The sequence below is a fragment of the Oncorhynchus nerka genome, linkage group LG21 (assembly GCF_034236695.1).
Source record: "Oncorhynchus nerka isolate Pitt River linkage group LG21, Oner_Uvic_2.0, whole genome shotgun sequence".
Lineage (NCBI taxonomy): Eukaryota > Metazoa > Chordata > Actinopteri > Salmoniformes > Salmonidae > Oncorhynchus > Oncorhynchus nerka.
Window position 1 is genome coordinate 34555272 of NC_088416.1, and position 18223 is coordinate 34573494.

The 18223-nt window shown below is 44.2% G+C and overlaps 2 protein-coding genes across 2 annotated transcripts; one reads left to right on the plus strand and one right to left on the minus strand.

Moving 5' to 3' along the window:
* Positions 1–2589: 2589 nt before the first annotated feature.
* On the plus strand, positions 2590–11275 carry LOC115110727 (germ cell-specific gene 1-like protein). The gene is made up of 5 exons (XM_029636591.2): positions 2590–3136; positions 7516–7563; positions 8267–8419; positions 10088–10199; positions 10412–11275. The coding sequence occupies exons 1-5, from the start codon at positions 2836–2838 to the stop codon at positions 10716–10718; spliced, it is 921 nt and encodes a 306-aa protein (XP_029492451.1). The 5' UTR covers positions 2590–2835; the 3' UTR covers positions 10719–11275.
* Positions 11276–11459: 184 nt separating this feature from the next.
* Positions 11460–16053, minus strand: LOC115110722 (heparan sulfate glucosamine 3-O-sulfotransferase 6-like). Its single transcript, XM_029636588.2, has 2 exons — positions 15373–16053; positions 11460–12805 (listed from the first exon to the last, which is right to left on the minus strand). The coding sequence occupies exons 1-2, from the start codon at positions 15846–15848 to the stop codon at positions 12184–12186; spliced, it is 1098 nt and encodes a 365-aa protein (XP_029492448.1). The 5' UTR covers positions 15849–16053; the 3' UTR covers positions 11460–12183.
* Between the last annotated feature and the right edge of the window lie 2170 nt (positions 16054–18223).

Here is an 18223-nt window from a genome sequence, read left to right on the forward strand (position 1 = left end):
CAAAATCAACATTTCTTACATTGGCATCTAAACTCTCACAAGTATATCGGGTCCAAATGTGTTCTTATTTTATGTTTGCTTGCTTCTGTACAGCCCAGTGTATGCATGTTTCTCATGACATCCAGGAGCCTGGACAACAGCTGAGCGTGCTGACATGTTCAGAGCACTGTGTATCTACATGGGGTTGAACAAGGTCAGTGTCCTCATCCATCAATGGTGCTCAGTTGGCCTGGCAAACATGAAAGGATTCAGATTGAGGATAATCCTGATTTTTGCTGGAATACCTTCGTAAGCTTTGAGTTTTGAGGTTGCATGTTTCATCTACTGCTGGTCATTTTTGATTCTGTAAATTGTGGATTCTGGCCAAAAACAAAAACAATACAGGTATAGTTGAGAGGGGAAATCATGTTCATTTTTTATTGGTTGTTATATAAGAATAGGAGGAATTGGAAGTAGACAGTTGTTGGTGAATTTTTTTCAGCACTACTCTGAAACTGGACTTTGGACATTTGACAAGTGTACATTCCAAAATTATATATCAAAATCCCCTCAAACAGTATGGACTCAAAGTAATTGGGTCATAAGCATATCATTGCACATAATATTGTAAATCAACTAAGATGGCCCCATAATCAAGGGTAGACTATATTTCCTAGGGAAAATATTACCCAACTCTCAGCATACTACAGAATTGAAAGAGGACCACAAGAATACAAGGAAAAATGTCTCAAACCCTCGGTCTGGTTCCACTCACTTGAAAGTAATGTTTTGGTACTTGTGCCTTTTTAAGGTGCATAGCACATGGAAGGTAATGTACCAACATATGGATTATGTTTACAGAATTTCTGACACAACATCGTTGTGCTGCAATCGTATACTCTCAGCTCACTGGGTTTGCCTTACTTTCCAATAGGAGGTGTCCAATATTATGTCAAATATTGATTGATTACACATCCGTTTTATTGCCCTGTTTTCCCCACCACTTGAATCTGCAAAGTCATCTCTGTCATCTCTGTTTTCTGTTGGATCTATTAAGTGACACTGCCCCATTAAGTCACAAGAGAGTACATTTAAGGCTTGGTATTACATAAGATGTAATATCATTACTAAGCATTATCATGGTAGTTCCACAGTGTACTGTATAACTTCTGCCATGAGGAATGAATTCCTCATTCCCTGATCTAACAATCCTTCTGGGTCCTTTGTTTTTACGGTCTGTGCAGAAACGTTTGGTCTCTCAGAAATCTGAGTACACATGTCAGTGTCAAATTCTCTCAATAGAAACAATCATTAAGTGATGTTGGATGTTAGCTCCATGTCAAGAATTACTGCACCTCACCAACACAGTGGAGATGTGTCACTCAAGTCAGCTCCATGCACTGAACCCCAATAGGTAGGCCACAACTGCCGATCAGTGAAGGAAGTGGCACTTGCTGCCCTCTTGGTATTCATTGGCCTAGTGGAGAGTAGTTATGGACAAGACAAATCAGTTGAAGAAAATGCAGGATCCTTTCTCCCAACATCTGTCATCTGTTAAGCCTATTTCCCAAAGCAGTTTGCCTACTTTTGCATGTAACATCCTGCATAAGCAAATCACCAGGCTATCAAATAGGAACAGATTTACTTTGCATGCACACATGTTGATGCTTGATCTGCAGCCTCATGCAATAATGTGTGTTTCACAACCTAAAGTCACTGTCACACTTTGAGTTGATCTGACCTTTATGAGAGCAGGTACAGTATGATGAAATTATACACTGAGTGTACAAAACTAATATCGAGTTGTACCTCCTTTTGCCCTCAGAACAGCATCAATTTGTCGGTGCATGGACTCCACAAGATGTCGAACGCGTTCCACAGGGATTCTGGACCATGTTGACTCCAATGCATCCCACAGTTGTGTCAAGTTGACTGAATGTCCTTTGGGTGGTGGACCATTCTTGATACACACGAGAAACTGATGAGCGTAAAAAAAACAGCAGCGTTGCAGTTCTTGACACCGTCAAACCGGTGCGCCTGGCATCTACTACCATACCCCTTTCAAAGGCACTTCAATATGTTGTCTTGCCCGTTGACCCTCTGAATGGCACACATGCACAATCCATGTCTCATTTGTCTCAAGGCTTTACAATCCTTATTTAACCTGTCTCCTTCCCTTCATCTACACTGATTGAAGTGGATTTAACCAGTGACATCAATCAGGATTCATAGTTATCTCCTGGATTCACCTGGTCAGTCTATGTCATGGAAAGAGCAGGTGTCCTTAATGTTTTGTACACTCACTGTAGTTTGTGAAAACATGCATCAGTAATGCCCAACTATGCCAGAGCATGTCCAGTCCAATGTTGGCATTGGCGAGAGCCTTGTTCCAGATTAAAGTAAGCCCAAATTAATCTTTTTTATTACTATGCTCACAGAAACCGCCTAGGTTTAGATATGACAATAAAATGGAGGTCTAGAATATAATTTGTCCTGTGTAATAAATTACGCATTTGGTGAGTGGGTGGAGAAAGATGGGAGAAAAAGAGACCACAGCAAGCAGAAGAGAAAAGAGAGAGAGTTCAAATAAACAAGGGAGAGACAAAAAGAGTGATTGGAGGATGGGAGTATAAGGGAGCGCAAGCAAGGAAGAGAACGAATCCTTCAATAAAGGTATCAGGCAGCACATCCTTAGAGCCACAGGAGAGATGTACATACAGCATCACTCAAGGAACCTCAAATGCAACAAGATTATGAAGATTTGAGATATATTTGAGAGGCGAAACACGGCGGCGACATATTGAAAGCCTGGATTAGTTGCCTTTTCATTTCATTTCATTTTGCCCAGCCTCCAGCATGGGGACAGAGTGCAGTCGGCGGGGGTCCTTGGCGCTCACCCTCAACATTGTAGCATTTACGTGTGCCCTGTCAGCAGTGACCACTAGCTTCTGGTGCGAGGGGACCAGGAAGGTGGTCAAGCCTTTCTGCACGGGGCCGGTGACGACCAGGCAGTCGTACTGCATTCGCTTCAACAGCAGTAACATCAATGACAGCCGGCTGGTGCAGTACATCTGGGAGTCGGGAGAAGAGAAGTTCCTGATGAGGAAGTTCCACACCGGCATCTTCTTCTCCTGTGAGCAGGCTGCTGACATGAATGGTAAATAGCGTTCATGTACAACTTGCAGAAATGTTGAAATAGAACATGCGACTATGTTGGCCGCTCAGCAGCTGGTCCTGTGTGACCATGCTCTCTAAAACTGATGTGGTTTGGGTACATTACAACAGGAAGTGAAGGAGGAAGTACATTGGGAGAGACTAAAATAAGATCAAGATGCAAATGATTTTACAGTCTACTATTTACTTGCATAATTACATCATCATGTTGTTTTGAGCTTTGATAAAATAAGCAAAAGGTAATGTTCTATTTGGTATCAGGTTACTTGTGTTGACTTTACTGAAATGGACTGACATAACGATGCATCAGTTTTAGTAGGAGTTTTACAGTGTGGAGATCATTGAGTGCAAGAATTGGAATGCTTGCAGAAACTCTGTGACTCAAAATTGATTTGCTATGATTGCTGTGAGAATCAGCAGTAGCCAGTCCTGAGGTGTGACAGAACAAGCAGCTGTGAGAGTCAGCAGTAGCCAGTCCTGAGGTGTGACAGAACAAACAGCTGTGAGAGTCAGCAGTAGCCAGTCCTGAGGTGTGACAGAACAAGCAGCTGTGAGAGTCAGCAGTAGCCAGTCCTGAGGTGTGACAGAACAAACAGCTGTGAGAATCAGCAGTAGAAAGTCCTGAGGTGTGACAGAACAAACAGCTGTGAGAGTCAGCAGTAGCCAGTCCTGAGGTGTGACAGAACAAGCAGCTGTGAGAGTCAGCAGTAGCCAGTCCTGAGGTGTGACAGAACAAACAGCTGTGAGAGTCAGCAGTAGCCAGTCCTGAGGTGTGACAGAACAAACAGCTGTGAGAGTCAGCAGTAGCCAGTCCTGAGGTGTGACAGAACAAACAGCTGTGAGAATCAGCAGTAGAAAGTCCTGAGGTGTGACAGAACAAACAGCTGTGAGAGTCAGCAGTAGCCAGTCCTGAGGTGTGACAGAACAAACAGCTGTGAGAGTCAGCAGTCAGAACAAACAGCTGAGGTCCTGAGGTGTGACAGAACAAACAGCTGTGAGAGTCAGAACAGCTGTGAGAGTCAGCAGTCCTGAGGTGTGACAGAACAAAGCAGAACAAACAGCTGTGAGAGTCAGTAGCCAGTCCTGAGGTGTGACAGAACAAACAGCTGTGAGAGTCAGCAGTCCTGAGGTGTGACAGAACAAGCAGCTGTGAGAGTCAGCAGTAGCCAGTCCTGAGGTGTGACAGAACAAACAGCTGTGAGAGTCAGCAGTAGCCAGTCCTGAGGTGTGACAGAACAAACAGCTGTGAGAGTCAGCAGTAGCCAGTCCTGAGGTGTGACAGAACAAGCAGCTGTGAGAGTCAGCAGTAGCCAGTCCTGAGGTGTGACAGAACAAACAGCTGTGAGAGTCAGCAGTAGCCAGTCCTGAGGTGTGACAGAACAAACAGCTGTGAGAGTCAGCAGTAGCCAGTCCTGAGGTGTGACAGAACAAACAGCTGTGAGAGTCAGCAGTAGCCAGTCCTGAGGTGTGACAGAACAAACAGCTGTGAGAGTCAGCAGTAGCCAGTCCTGAGGTGTGACAGAACAAACAGCTGTGAGAGTCAGCAGTAGCCAGTCCTGAGGTGTGACAGAACAAACAGCTGTGAGAGTCAGCAGTAGCCAGTCCTGAGGTGTGACAGAACAAACAGCTGTGAGAGTCAGCAGTAGCCAGTCCTGAGGTGTGACAGAACAAACAGCTGTGAGAGTCAGCAGTAGCCAGTCCTGAGGTGTGACAGAACAAACAGCTGTGAGAGTCAGCAGTAGCCAGTCCTGTGACAGAACAAACAGCTGTGAGAGTCAGAGAACAAACAGCTGTGAGAGTCAGCAGTAGCCAGTCCTGAGGTGTGACAGAACAAACAGCTGTGAGAGTCAGCAGTAGCCAGTCCTGAGGTGTGACAGAACAAGCAGCTGAACAAAGGTGTGACAGAACAAACAGCTGAGAGTCAGCAGTAGCCAGTCCTGAGGTGTGACAGAACAAACAGCTGTGAGAGTCAGCAGTAGCCAGTCCTGAGGTGTGACAGAACAAACAGCTGTGAGAGTCAGCAGTAGCCAGTCCTGAGGTGTGACAGAACAAACAGCTGTGAGAGTAGCCAGTCCTGAGGTGTGACAGAACAAACAGCTGTGAGAGTCAGCAGTAGCCAGTCCTGAGGTGTGACAGAACAAACAGCTGTGAGAGTCAGCAGTCCAGTCCTGAGGTGTGACAGAACAAACAGCTGTGAGAGTCAGCAGTAGCCAGTCCTGAGGTGTGACAGAACAAACAGCTGTGAGAGTCAGCAGTAGCCAGTCCTGAGGTGTGACAGAACAAACAGCTGTGAGAGTCAGCAGTAGCCAGTCCTGAGGTGTGACAGAACAAGCAGCTGTGAGAGTCAGCAGTAGCCAGTCCTGAGGTGTGACAGAACAAACAGCTGTGAGAGTCAGCAGTAGCCTGAGGTGTGACAGAACAAACAGCTCAGCAGTGAGTCCTGTGTGACAGAACAAACAGCTGTGAGAGTCAGCAGTAGCCAGTCCTGAGGTGTGACAGAACAAACAGCTGTGAGAGTCAGCAGTAGCCAGTCCTGAGGTGTGACAGAACAAACAGCTGTGAGAGTCAGCAGTAGTCCAGTCCTGAGGTGTGACAGAACAAACAGCTGTGACAGAACAAACAAACAGCTGTGAGAGTCAGCAGTAGCCAGTCCTGAGGTGTGACAGAACAAACAGCTGTGAGAGTCAGCAGTAGCCAGTCCTGAGGTGTGACAGAACAAGCAGCTGTGAGAGTCAGCTGTGAGAGACAGCAGTAGCCAGTCCTGAGGTGTGACAGAACAAGCAGCTGTGAGAGTCAGCAGTAGCCAGTCCTGAGGTGTGACAGAACAAGCAGCTGTGAGAGTCAGCAGTAGCCAGTCCTGAGGTGTGACAGAACAAGCAGCTGTGAGAGTCAGCAGTAGCCAGTCCTGAGGTGTGACAGAACAAACAGCTGTGAGTCAGCAGTAGCAGGTGTGACAGAACAAACAGCTAGAGTCCAGTAGCCTGAGGTGTGACAGAACAAACAGCTGTGAGAGTCAGCAGTAGCCAGTCCTGAGGTGTGACAGAACAAACAGCTGTGAGAGTCAGTCCTGAGGTGTGAGCCAGTCCTGCCAGGTGTGACAGAACAAACAGCTGTGAGAGAACAAGCAGCTGTGAGAGTCAGCAGTAGCCAGTCCTGAGGTGTGACAGAACAAACAGCTGTGAGAACAAACAGCTGTGAGAGTCAGCAGTAGCCAGTCCTGAGGTGTGACAGAACAAACAGCTGTGAGAGTCAGCAGTAGCCAGTCCTGAGGTGTGACAGAACAAGAGTCAGCTGTCCTGACAGAACAAGCAGCTCAGCAGTAGCCAGTCCTGAGGTGTGACAGAACAAACAGCTGTGAGAGTCAGCAGTAGCCAGTCCTGAGGTGTGACAGAACAGCTGTGAGAGTCAGCAGTAGCCAGTCCTGAGGTGTGACAGAACAAACAGCTGTGAGAGTCAGCAGTAGCCAGTCCTGAGGTGTGACAGAACAAACAGCTGTGAGAGTCAGCAGTAGCCAGTCCTGAGGTGTGACAGAACAAACAGCTGTGAGAGTCAGCAGTAGCCAGTCCTGAGGTGTGACAGAACAAACAGCTGTGAGAGTCAGCAGTAGCCAGTCCTGAGGTGTGACAGAACAAACAGCTTAGTGGGATAGAAAAAGGACTAGAGACTTGAGGACTGGAGACATGAGGACTGGAGACATGAGGACTGGAGACATGAGGACTGGAGACATGAGGACTGGAGACATGAGGACTGGAGACATGAGGACTGGAGACATGAGGACTGGAGACATGAGGACTGGAGACATGAAGACTGGAGACATGAGGACTGGAGACATGAGGACTGGAGACATGAAGACTGGAGACATGAGGACTGGAGACATGAGGACTGGAGAGATGAGGACTGGAGACATGAGGACTGGAGACATGAGGACTGGAGACATGAAGACTGGAGACATGAGGACTGGAGACATGAGGACTGGAGACATGAGGACTGGAGACATGAGGATTGGAGACATGAGGACTGGAGACATGAGGATTGGAGACATGAGGACTGGAGACATGAGGACTGGAGACATGAGGACTGGAGACATGAGGACTGGAGACATGAGGACTGGAGACACCACTATCAGATAATGGATAGGGTCTGATTTTAAAAGTGGTAAGCGATTTATCTTGGGGAGTAATCGGTCAAACAACATGAAGGTGAAGATCCTGATCATAACCATTTAGCTGATGCTTCTGTGCATACTAACACATTTATATTTCATTTATAGAAAATAACAAAGAAGAGTAAAACATTTTTGGAAGATAAGAAAAATATCAAGACTAGGCTACATGAACTAAATGAATGTTTCTCTGCTTCCAGGTTTTAACTGCAGAGACTTCAAAGACATTGCACCTGACCATGAAAAAGGTAGGTAAAACCCATTTATAAAACAATCATCTTTCAGTCTAGTAGTGTAAAGCCCTGATAAATCTATATTGTCCTCTTGACCACAACTTTATATGAGTCCAGTCATCAAGAATATATCAAGACAGTGATTTTATAGGATGATGCCATTTGCAGGTGTCCCCTTTTTGACTCTCTTAACAAAATCTATATGAAGCATCAACAATTTTTCATAATCTACTGTGAAAAGAAATAAAGACAGTCATATCTGCTCCCAATAATTGAATAGTTAAACGCAACACTACCCCACTACCCATTACGTTATTGGTAGTATATATAAACTTTATTTCATTGTTTTCATAAGTGTACTATTCCTCTGCAACTTTTTTTGGAATGTCCGTTAACTCTTGCCTTTTACTGGAACATAATCTACTGTGACTGCAATCGGGGCTTCCATAGGAAACCCAAAACAACAGTCCAAAAACAAAAGTAAAGCTGTTGTAGTAGTTTGACATTAGAAGCAGCTTTCATCTTATTATCAGTGGCACCTGTCATCTCTATCCAAGTCCCACCAGAGCAGGCCTACAGAGAGCTCAGGGGTCTCTTCCTGTCTGGGTCTGTGGAGATGTCTCCCTTCCTATAGGTGGGATTATTTAGGAGAGGGAAGTGGATTCTAGAGGCGACAGTAGTACTCACTCTGACTGACTCCTCTTCCTTCTATTCCCAGGGGTCCTGTGGCTGTGCATCACAGCTGAGTGTCTCTACCTCACCCTGCTGTTCACGGGTGGTGTACTCATGTGGTTAGAGCTGTGTCCTTGCCTCAGCGTCATGAACAAGCTGAAGCTCAACGCCTTTGCTGCCATGTTCACCGCCCTGTCAGGTAACACATCTGTGCCTGGGAATGATGTTCACAGTCATATATATATATTTTTTAAATGTGACATTCACCATTTGTCAAGTGAACAAGTCATCAAAGAATACTTTCATACAGTCACTCAAAGCTGATCACCAGCCATTGAGGAGTTGATTATCTCCCTGCATCCTTAACTATGAAGTCAGCTTCACAGAGGGGGCACACTAGTGAGTGGACATCCCCTGGCTCCGTTTCTCAATGAGCAGAGGCCATGTCAACCTCCATGCCACGCTATCACACTAAGGCTGGCACTGGGCTGGTCAAATTGGATAGAGAGTCTACAGTAGACAGGCTTTGGGAGTCCCAGCTCCACAGTAGAGCAGAGGCCAGCGTGTCTGTGTGTAACACTAGCCACCAAGGGGATTACATCATCTAATACCATGCATGCAACCCACTAACCATCCCAGGCAGGCAGAGGCCGACCAGAGTGACCGTGGCTAGTCCATATCCTAAATGGATTATTTCAATTGTACAGATACGATATTCAGTACACTGCTGAATCTACTCTAAGTTTTCATCCTTTCAAAGACCATTTCCAAAGCTGATAGGAGGGGAATCAAGATGATGTTGAGAAAATGTATGTCAATCAGGAGTCATTTTCATTTAGATTCACTCACTGTATTGTCAATCATGGTTATTGTGTTGCTATCCATCTGTCAAACTGTATTCTGGGGGTAAGAAGGAGTGAATATACACGTTTAAAATGTGGTTTATGCACTACAGAATTTATGGTATCCCTACAGCTAACTCTCCTTGGGTCCGTGGAACAAATATGGATGTGAATATGAATATGATTTTGTTAGCAGAAAAGCAGAGCAATAATAGTAGCAGAGTGGGATGGGATGGGAGCCTTGCTCAGGGAGGTACAGTTGTAGAGAAGCTAGCCGAGCTAAGTGCTAACGTAGCGCGTAGAGCAGTGGTCTATGGTCTGTGTGTCCAATGCCTCTGGGGATTTGCTGGTTTCTGGACTAATCGGATTGGAGATGGGGCAGTGGTTTTGGGCCAAGACAAGGCCTACCCAGAGGAGTACCCCCACCCCTCCCCTCCCACCTTCCCCTGACTCCCCCCCCCCCCCCCCTTGTTGTTAGGGCGTTAATCCCAAGTAAAGCAGCTGTAGACGAGCAGAATGTTGGCAGAGAGATGGCCAAGAGGCAGCAGAGAAAGAGAGAGTAGAGGGAACACTGTGCTGTGGTGGGCTTTGATTCTTCATCATTCTCTCTTCTATCTGTCATTGTTATGAAGGGGAATGGCTGCAACTGTATTAATGTAACCTATCAGCTTCCCCAGTAATACTATAAACGGAATATCCAGTGAACAAGGAAGCATGATCATGGAGAAAATGAATGGACTGCACTCAATGTTGTTCACACTAACACCTGTCCTCATGCAAGGTTTTTAAAATAAGTGAAAGGTATCCAAACTGATAGCCCTCAATTCATAACGTGTACAATACTGCCACGTGTGGCTACTAATATCAATTGCAGATACAATTTTTTTTTGCTGTACTTATACCAGTGCTTTTGAAAGGTACAACCATTATACACGAAAAATATATAGTCTCATATATTATCTCAGGTTTTCATTCACCAAATGTATTTGCGTGTTTTGTATTGTGTTGTGTCCCTCGGGATCCAGGCCTTTTGGGGATGGTTGCCCACATGATGTTCACCACGGCCTTTCAGCTGGCTGTGGCTATGGGTCCGGAGGACTGGAGGCCCAAGACCTGGGACTACAGCTGGTCCTACATGTATGTACTGACTAGGTCACTTACCGTTACACTAGGTGCTATACAATAGGAGTTGTCTCTGATTAAACTCTAATACCCAGCTATGTGATACTTGTGCAATTTTAAGCGACGCTAGCATTCTGAGGCCATATATAGTAACACAGTCATGATGGAGAGAGCATACAATGCTGAGGTTAATCACACCCTCTGTACTTCTTCTTCCCCCTCCCCAGCTTAGCATGGGGCTCCTTCGCCACCTGCATGGCTTCTGCAGTGACAGCACTGAACAGGTACACCAAGACCATCGTAGAGTTCAAGTACAAGCGGCGGAACATTGAGAAGAACCTGAGGATCAAGCAGAAGCTGCTGGAGATGGACCTGCCAGAGCAGATGTGGGACATGTACCTGACGGCTGTGCCTGCAAGGGGACCTCCCTCCCCTCTGGACCTCCCTGTCAATGGGCACAAACCCTCCACTGGAGCAGCCTATGTAATGGGCCTGGACAGCATGACAGAACCACAGGGAGAGGCCTACTGCTAAGACAGTGGTCACCAACCCTGGGCCTGCAGGGCCCCATTCCAATACTGTTAGAATGTACCTTCCATCCTCCCTTCATTGAGGTTATGACTGCTCCAACATGATTGGATAGGTTCCAATTCAAAACACAAAGGGGAGGAAGAAAGGATGCATTTTCACAGTATCAGAACAGGGCCTACGAGATCTATAAGGCGTTACAGGACCAGGCTTGGTGACCTCTTCATTAAAATGACCATAAATTGGCTCTCATATACAGGATCCCAAACTCACTGGACTATATAGGGCATAAGGGATCCCATTGAGAAGATCATTACTAATAATATGGCCAAAGGAACATGGAGCTGACTGAATAAACAACACTTGTCCTCAACTTCCTCCTGTATGTTTCTAGAGCCAAGGCCATGACTATTATTATCATTACTGTTATTCTGGAGCAGATGGTAAAGCTGTTTTTATAAGCTATGTTAGTAGTTTTGTTGCCACATTCGGCATGGGGCTGCAAATATCAGCCAAGTCTAGTTGCCATATGGATGCTTGGTGTACAGACGGCTATTTCCAACACGTACAGTAGGTTACAATATGGTGCTTGTATTTATATGTGCTGTATGTAAGTTTGTGTTTGAGAGAAAGTTGGATCTTAATATTTGCTTCAGAATGTAATGAAGAAAAAGCAGCACCCATAAACATACACAGGAAATGTATTGAACACAAACTTTGTCACATTTACATTTACATTTAAGTCATTTAGCAGACGCTCTTATCCAGAGCGACTTACAGGACAATATAGACTGTGAATCTGTCTATGATTCTTGGCAATATTGAGGAAATGGGTTTAAATGCCCTCATAACTAGGGAATATTTAAATGAAAACCAACTGCAAACGTCTACAGACTGAAAGGATCAATGCAGGACTCTACTAAATATTTCAAGTATTTGCCCATGCAGCTGCCTAGAATTGTCTTGGATTTAAATTATGGGATGCCATGTCATTTCTTATGGTAATACTTGCTCAATCTGACTACAGAAAAAAATGTGTATGACGATCATGACCACAAATCCACATTTTTCCAAGTAGTTTACAGTACTTCGACAATACTGTCTAAGCCTCTGTTGGTGAAGGACTGCCATCTAGTGGAGTAAAGGGTAAGTTCACACTAGAGTTCTGAGGACCTGCTTTCTGACGGTGGATGTTGCTGTCACTTTCCTCTGTATGTCCATGGTGTTACACAGAAGGCCTATGGCATTACTCACGTTACTTCTTGCGGTTTAACTGTCACAAAATAAAGTGTGACTGTTTTGATTTGTTTGCCAATACGGGTTGCATGAGGACTTGAGTTAATCCAGATGACATCAGGACCGTCACAAAATACACCAATTCAAGCTTTGTCCTGTATCCTCTTCGTGCAGCCTGTGTTTTGAACAGTAACGATGGTATCATCTTTTTTCCACCTCATTCTAGGTTCCCATCCTACCAGCCAAAGTCCTGCCCTGTCATCTGGTAGAAGCGCAGGTTGTGTGGCTGGTAGAACTGACGTAACCTGAGGATGACCTGAGGGTGGATGTCAGCATGTGGCCTGCCCTTGGTTTTGCCCAGGCAGTGGGGCTTGCTGCTGCCCTCTGGCTTCTTCAGGCAGGGGAAACCCTTTGTCTTGTTGAAGTAGAAGTGTTTGTCTGTGATGATCCTCTGAAGGCCCAGAAAGTCTTGGACTCTGCCCAGCTCCCCTGCAGGGTCGCTCACCAGCCTCTCACCATGGACAAAGTGGATCTGTTCCAAGGGGAAGTGGGACAGCCACCTCTCCAGGTGCAGAGCATACAGGCCAATCCAGATGGGGCTCCACAGATTGTCCACCTTCAGCGCCTCCTCCGTCCCGTTATGGAATGTCAGGGTCTCAAAGCGGGGAACGCCAGGAGTCTTGGATATGATCTGGGTGTAGTCAGAGATGGCGCGGGTCACAGGGTCACGCACCACCACGATCAGTTTGACCTCCTGGGACATGGAGTGGATCCGGCCGGGGCTATCCGCCGTCACAAAGTACCTGGGTGTCTTCTCCAGGACCACTTGTCCCTCCAGAGCTTTGGGCATCAGGTTCCTGAGAGGGACAGTGAGGCTGTTCAATCTTATATCAAATACACAAAATAGAGCCAAATTAGAATATAACCATATCCATTTGTTTTAGATCGAAGAGAGGGTTAATTCTTTGAATAACCATCAACCAATCCAAGGTACTATTGATTGAGGCCTATAGCCAAATAAAGGAACTGAATCATCCCTTAACACCATGATCTATCTGGTCATGCTCACTCCCCACAGATCTCTATGTCATCCTGTGCCAATGAAGCCAACATGCCTGCTGGTTCTTAATAATTTACATGGTGTTATATAGTTTTCCCCAGTGTGCTCTCCAGCCTCACTCAGCTCTTCCTCCCTGCCGGATGTTAATACACTCCCATTCAACTGAACGAGGGCTGAGGGGCACTGAAACTCATATACACCCCTTGTAAGAGCATGTGCTACCAGGGAGAGAGAGAGGACACACTCGGCTGTCTGCCTGAGTAGAAATCCAGATGAAGGACAAGAGAGAAAGAAAGGAAGGAAGGAAGAAAGAGAGACTGGGAGAAAGGAGGAGGGAGGGAGCACACAAATACAAGCAAAGCCCATTAGTGAGCCCACTTTTGATTTTCCCTGGAGACAGATTTTGGCACTGGCAGAATATGTCGTTTTTGTGTTGCATTGACTCGCTTGGCATTTGCACTCAGCTTTTCTCCCTTGGAGCTGTTATCTAACCATTATCAAGATCGAGTTCAATTCCATGGGTAGTGTTTCAATAAAGAGCCTTGATTATTTTCCTCTCAGCAGACACAATGTATACTCCAGTGCATATTCTCATTAGACAATGTGGTGCTATACTTTGACCAAGCAGCTTGATGAATATTTCCATTTTGGGAACAGACAGTATGATACTTCAGACATCAACAGTGCTGAGCGATTAATGCTTTTTGACGATTAGTGCTTTTTGAGGTCAGTTCGGTCCGATTATTAAAAAAAGAATCACGGTTTCAATAATTTCAATAATATTTTAAAACATTAAATGCACTATGCATTGTGTGGCCTGAATGCTGTAACAACACAGAATAAAACCATCAACAAAAGTCACATGTTGGTAGTGACTGTCCATTACTGCTTATCCCTTATTAACCATCATTTATTCACATTACTTTAATAAAATATTTCAGTTGTTGTGTATATTACATTTGTTTTATTTAATAACTTTATTATTTAATTCTAAGTCATCATCTCATCTCTATTGAGCTGCTATCTATGCAGTCGGACAAAAGCACAATTTTGTAGTCCTTCAAAGTAAATAAGGCATACTTTTATGACTGCTGAATGCCAAATATCAATCACTTAGATCATGTACAGTATTTTCAGGTAGAGATAAACCCTCGTGAAGCCACAGCTGCTCTATAGCACCTCATGATCGCACATTCTTCTGTCTCTTCCATAGCAGACGTAAAAGAAACAAAGACCGGACAAGTAGATGCGCAAGGGATTGTGGTCATTGTAGTTAATTCTCACGTTTTACGCTCTAAACAAAAGAATATTGGCCTGTTGGAAACTACAACTCCTTACTACATCGCACAGCTGAGGCTGGATCTGATGTATCTCTAGAAAAACTGTACAATGAGCAAATTGAGCACACAGAAGAAAACTGAACAAAATGGAATTCAAATGGAATTCAAATAATTGAACCAAAGTTGGTCAATTAGTTGTTTAAAAAACGAAAAATAACCGCTCACCACACAACATCAAACAAGGGAGAGAACAAGGTCCATATTGTGGGGCACTGTTGGCCCAAGCACCTTGAAATGCATTTGTTGTAAGAAATGTGCTATATAAATATAGTTTGATTGATTGATTGATCATGTAGCAGATGTTAGGTACATTTATTTGTTTTTGGAGAACAGTCAATATGATAAAATAATAATGGCATAGAGAACATCGCTCCATAATATTTGTGTTACAGATTTTACAGTTGTTCTTCAGAGTGTATGTATGGGAAATGTAGGGTCTCCCAAGTGGTGCAGCGGTCTAAATCACTGCATCTCAGTGCTAGAGGTGTCACTACAGACTCTGGTTTGATTCCAGGCTGTATCACAACCGGCTGTGATTGGGAGTCCCATAGGGCGGTGCACAATTGGCCCAGTGTCATCCGGGTTAGGGTTTGACGGGGCTGGGGCTAGGCCGCCATTGGGGCTAGGCCGTCATTGGGGGTAGGCCGTCATTGTAAATAATCATTTGTTCTTAACTTACTTGCCTAGTTAAATAAAGGTTAAATACATTTTTTTTAAAAAGGTAGAGAAATTCTCCCAGACATTAAATAACCCCTTTTTAACTTGCAATACACATGGCTGACCATGAGCAAGCAGCAATTCCAATGAGGACTGTGCATCATTCTACACCTTTTGCAAGTTGTAAACATAATCAGAACGCAAACAATGAAACCCTCCTGTCAATCAAATATATATAAACAAATATCAACCAAACACAAATGTTTGTTTCAGCATTATCATTCTAATCATTCTAATCATCATAATCATTCTAATCATCATCATCACCGTTATCATCATCATCATCGATAGCTAGGTAGGTACATACCTGTACCAATTCAACCCACGTGAGTAATGTCTGTCGAAAAAGTGGGGTTCAGAGCCAAGTGCTCGAATGTCAGGATGAAGTCTTAGGAATTCCAAAAGAGCTCGTGTTCCGCCCTTTTTCACCCCTATGATGATTGCTTGGGGTAGCCTCCTCGTTGCGGTCCAGTCCTTACCAACATTGACTGATTGCGCACCAACTGCACCTGTCGCACCTGCGCTGCCGAAGGGGGATGCTGAGCGCACACCGACATCTGTAGCCCTCTTCTCAAATGAGGCATTCTTCCTTTGGAACAGCACAGTCAAAGGTAAAAGTTGAGAGGTTTGCTTCAAATGTTTCGCAGTATCCACTAAAATAAAATCACAGCAGCCGGAGAGAATGAAGTACAGCGACGCGCAAACCACAGCAAGGGAGAACATGAAGAGAAGTTTATGCAGGAGTCGCGGAACGTCTTGTTGAAGGTGATGAGAACCAGCCATACCTTCTTCCACAAACAAATTGAAACCATTCTATGAACAACACATCTCTTCTTTCGGTACATCTGGTATTCTTGTAAGCAAAAGCACATAATCATAATTCCATGCCCCAAAACCTGGTGCACCGGCTGTTCCAAGCGAAGTGCCAAATACGCTTGTCATCCCATACTGACACGTTGTTGATCTCTAAACTGTTCATCGCAATAAATTGTTCCTTTCTATAATGACAATATTTTGTCGGACATAAACGACGGTGTAATTTTTCGACACACAGTTAGTATAGTATGTTCTTGCTCATCTGACACTGCTATATTAACCATCATCTGGAGATGCTGTGCGCATCTTTCAGTGCTGCTCTACCTTGATTGGAGGGATGGTAGAGAAGGCGGGTTTCACTGCTCAAACTTAAACTGTTGAGCCATGATCCTGTAACATCAGCTTTAGGATAACTTTCTTTTTCAATGTTTGCATTAGATATGCAATTTGCTTTCCTTCCTCGGGCTATGGTATTATGTTGGTCAGGAGGGAAATAACACCACAAGGCAACTCATTTCAGCTTTGACATAATTTTCAGGTGACAATTTCCTCAATAAATATTGATTTATGCAATTCATATTACATTTTTGAGGCATATATGGGAACAGCTGACCATGCAGATTTTTTGTGTGTTCCTTGTATGACTTAACACACATTGTTTTGCAATGATTTAATATTGTTCTTTGCATCCACAGACAGAAAGCCCTGTACATAGGCATCATGACGTAATAGGAAGCATTGGTAATACAACCAGGATAATCTCCTGGCAGAGGTATTAAATTATACAGGGAGGGGGTTTGTGTCTGATTCTGCTTTTTTTCACAGCATCATAGTGAAAATCTTTTTTTATGGAAGGACAGCCCAATAATGACTGCATATGACTGGTCATATGGGTCACTTCTGATACTGTGAAATCTCATCTGAACAGGAAACTGTGTATTGTAAGCTTACATGGTTTACCAGGAAATGGTCACTGTACAATCTGACATTGGAGCCAACTCCACTTATGTCCCTTAATTTAATATAATCTGTGTACTCTGGTGGAACCTTTAAAGAGCAATCCATGCTATTATAATCAAATAATGCCATTTCTGATTCAAACTCAGATGTAGTTTACCAGAAATCCAATGCACATCCTTATAAGTGAAAAGCTTTGACAAACAATAGACGCAAGAGGCTGAAGAGAAGCCTTCACATGGAGAGAAACCTTCATGTGGAGAGAAGCCTTCACAACCTTCATGTGGAGAGAAGCCTTCACAAGCCTTCAGGTGGAGAGAAAACCTTCACAAGCCTTCAGGTGGAGAGAAACCTTCATGTGGAGAGAAGCCTTCACAACCTTCAGGTGGAGAGAAGCCTTCACAAGCCTTCAGGTGGAGAGAAGCCTTCACAAGCCTTCAGGTGGAGAGAAGCCTTCACAAGCCTTCATGTGGAGAGAAGCCTTCACAAGCCTTCAGGTGGAGAGAAACCTTCACAACCTTCATGTGGAGAGAAGCCTTCACAAGCCTTCAGGTGGAGAGAAGACTTCACAAGCCTTCAGGTGGACAGAAGCCTAAACAAGCTTTGCAAAAATGAAGTCACCAGGAGATTCATATTGGATCAAATAATATGCTGTGGAAATATCAGAGAAAATAATCCACTGGGCACAGACTTCAGTTCAACAAAAATGTCACCATGTCTTTACATTTAGGTTAAAAGTGACTAAATTCCCTTACGTTGATGTCTTTTTTGAAATCCAATCAGTTTTCCACATTTATTCAACATCATCACATTTAAACAAAGCATTTATTGTTACATTTGAAGCAAGGCTCATGTGAGATAGGACAAGTTATTTTATTGTGTTATTTTTTAAATGTATTTTTGACTTTAGTTTATTTAGTAATTATACTTTCTTAAAACTGAATTGTTGGTTAGGGCTTGTAAGTAAGCATTTCACAGTAAGGTCTACACCTGTTGCATTTGGCGCATGTGACAAATAACATTTGATTTGATTTGAAGAGAGAATTCAAACAGTTTGCTGTGAAAGCACAAGGTATTGCCACCAATGATGTGGCTTCAATAAGGGGACCCTGTCTTTCTCTTCCAGACTCACATCTGAAGGTTGGCAAAATAATAGAAGCTTTCATCTACATCTAAATTAGACTGTGTCCATCACTGGTTTCCTAAAATACACAGCATCAGCTGGATATGTGTGTTCAACATTCACCTTCTGCTACCATTTCTGTCAAGCCGTTTACGCACACAGTATGATGCATACATTCGATAAATCCAACGTATGCACCACACAGAATGCACTGCAATTCCTCTGCAACGCAATGCTGCAAGGCAAACGCAGCGTTCCACTG